This window comes from Temnothorax curvispinosus, unplaced genomic scaffold (genome assembly GCF_003070985.1).
Source record: "Temnothorax curvispinosus isolate PA1 unplaced genomic scaffold, ASM307098v1 QBEX01007246.1, whole genome shotgun sequence".
In the NCBI taxonomy this organism is placed as follows: Eukaryota; Metazoa; Arthropoda; class Insecta; order Hymenoptera; family Formicidae; genus Temnothorax; species Temnothorax curvispinosus.
In genome coordinates, this window is record NW_020217026.1 from 859 (window position 1) to 2,124 (window position 1,266).

Here is a 1,266-nt window from a genome sequence, read left to right on the forward strand (position 1 = left end):
AGAACAAGTTCTATGGGTATATTCGTGAACAACGCAACGACATCGAGAGAGACCAGGACGTGGTCAGAGGGGATGCTGTGTTGCTTCATACTCTCCACGAACGACCAACTATCTTTAACATGCGAAGACGGCTTCACAACTACTTTATTCAGAATGTTATGCAGATATAAGGCAATATTATAAAGAGGGTTTCCAACGGCAGATACAATTATGCGTAACGGATAGCCCTCCTTGTGGATCTTCGGAAGTCCATAGCAACGGGGGAGGTTACCGTTTGTGCAATTCAGAAAATTGTAAGCCCTCGCGTCAATAATACCGTTGTTTTTCCATGATTTTACTAAACAGTTTAATTGCGAGGTGATTTTATTCAACGGGTTTCTGTTTAATTTTCTGTATGTAGACTGATCGTTAAGCAAGGCTTTCATTTGCATAATGTAGTCTTGTCTATCCATGATGACAGTGGTCTGACCTTTGTCAGCATTCGTAACCAGAATGTCAGGGTTGTTAGTGAGATATTTTTTGCATAATAAAAACTGCGATAAGACTTATCGAAAAAAGATGGGATGCGATATCGGGAGAGACCCGTATGAATCTGGACCAATTTCTACACGCTATCAGAATGATTCTTAACTCCACTAGTTTTTCTTTTGACGGTGAGTTCTACGAACAGATCTTCGGTAGTCCAATGGGTTCCCCCCTCTCGCCTATTTTAGCCGATATCGTTATGGACGATTTGGAGACTTGCTGCCTTCAATCCTTTGATTTTCATATCGAGATTTTTCTTCGTTATGTCGATGACATTTTTATGTGCATTCCGCAATCGAAACTTAATGAGGTTGTCCATACGTTTAACAACTATCATCCGCGTCTCAAATTCACGTATGAACTCGAGAAGAACAACACCCTGAATTTTTTAAACACGTCTGTTTTTAGACACGGCAACTGTTTGTTCACCAACTGGTATCGAAAACCAACGTTCTCTGGCAGGTATATTAATTTTTTCTCTAGTCATCCTTTGAAATACAAGATTAACACGGTCATTAATTTGGTTGACCATGCCATACTATTGTCGGATGAACAGTTTCACGATGAGAACATCAAGTTAGTGAAAACTATATTGTCTAATAACTGTTTTCCTGTTGGTGAACAAACACATTCAAAGAAGAATTTCATAAATTAACAAACGATTGAATAATGAGGAGAGCGTTAGCAACAAAGACAGTGCATCTCTTGATCTCCAATCTATCCTTCCCTTTCCTGATTAGT

At 39.3% G+C, this 1,266-nt stretch overlaps 1 protein-coding gene across 1 annotated transcript; it reads left to right on the forward strand.

Annotated features, from left to right (window-relative positions):
- Window positions 1–586: 586 nt before the first annotated feature.
- LOC112456836 lies at window positions 587–987 on the forward strand (the record flags this gene model as incomplete). Its single annotated transcript, XM_025019597.1, has 1 exon — window positions 587–987. A coding segment is annotated over exon 1 (401 nt), but the record flags the coding sequence as incomplete, so codon positions are not given.
- Between the last annotated feature and the right edge of the window lie 279 nt (window positions 988–1,266).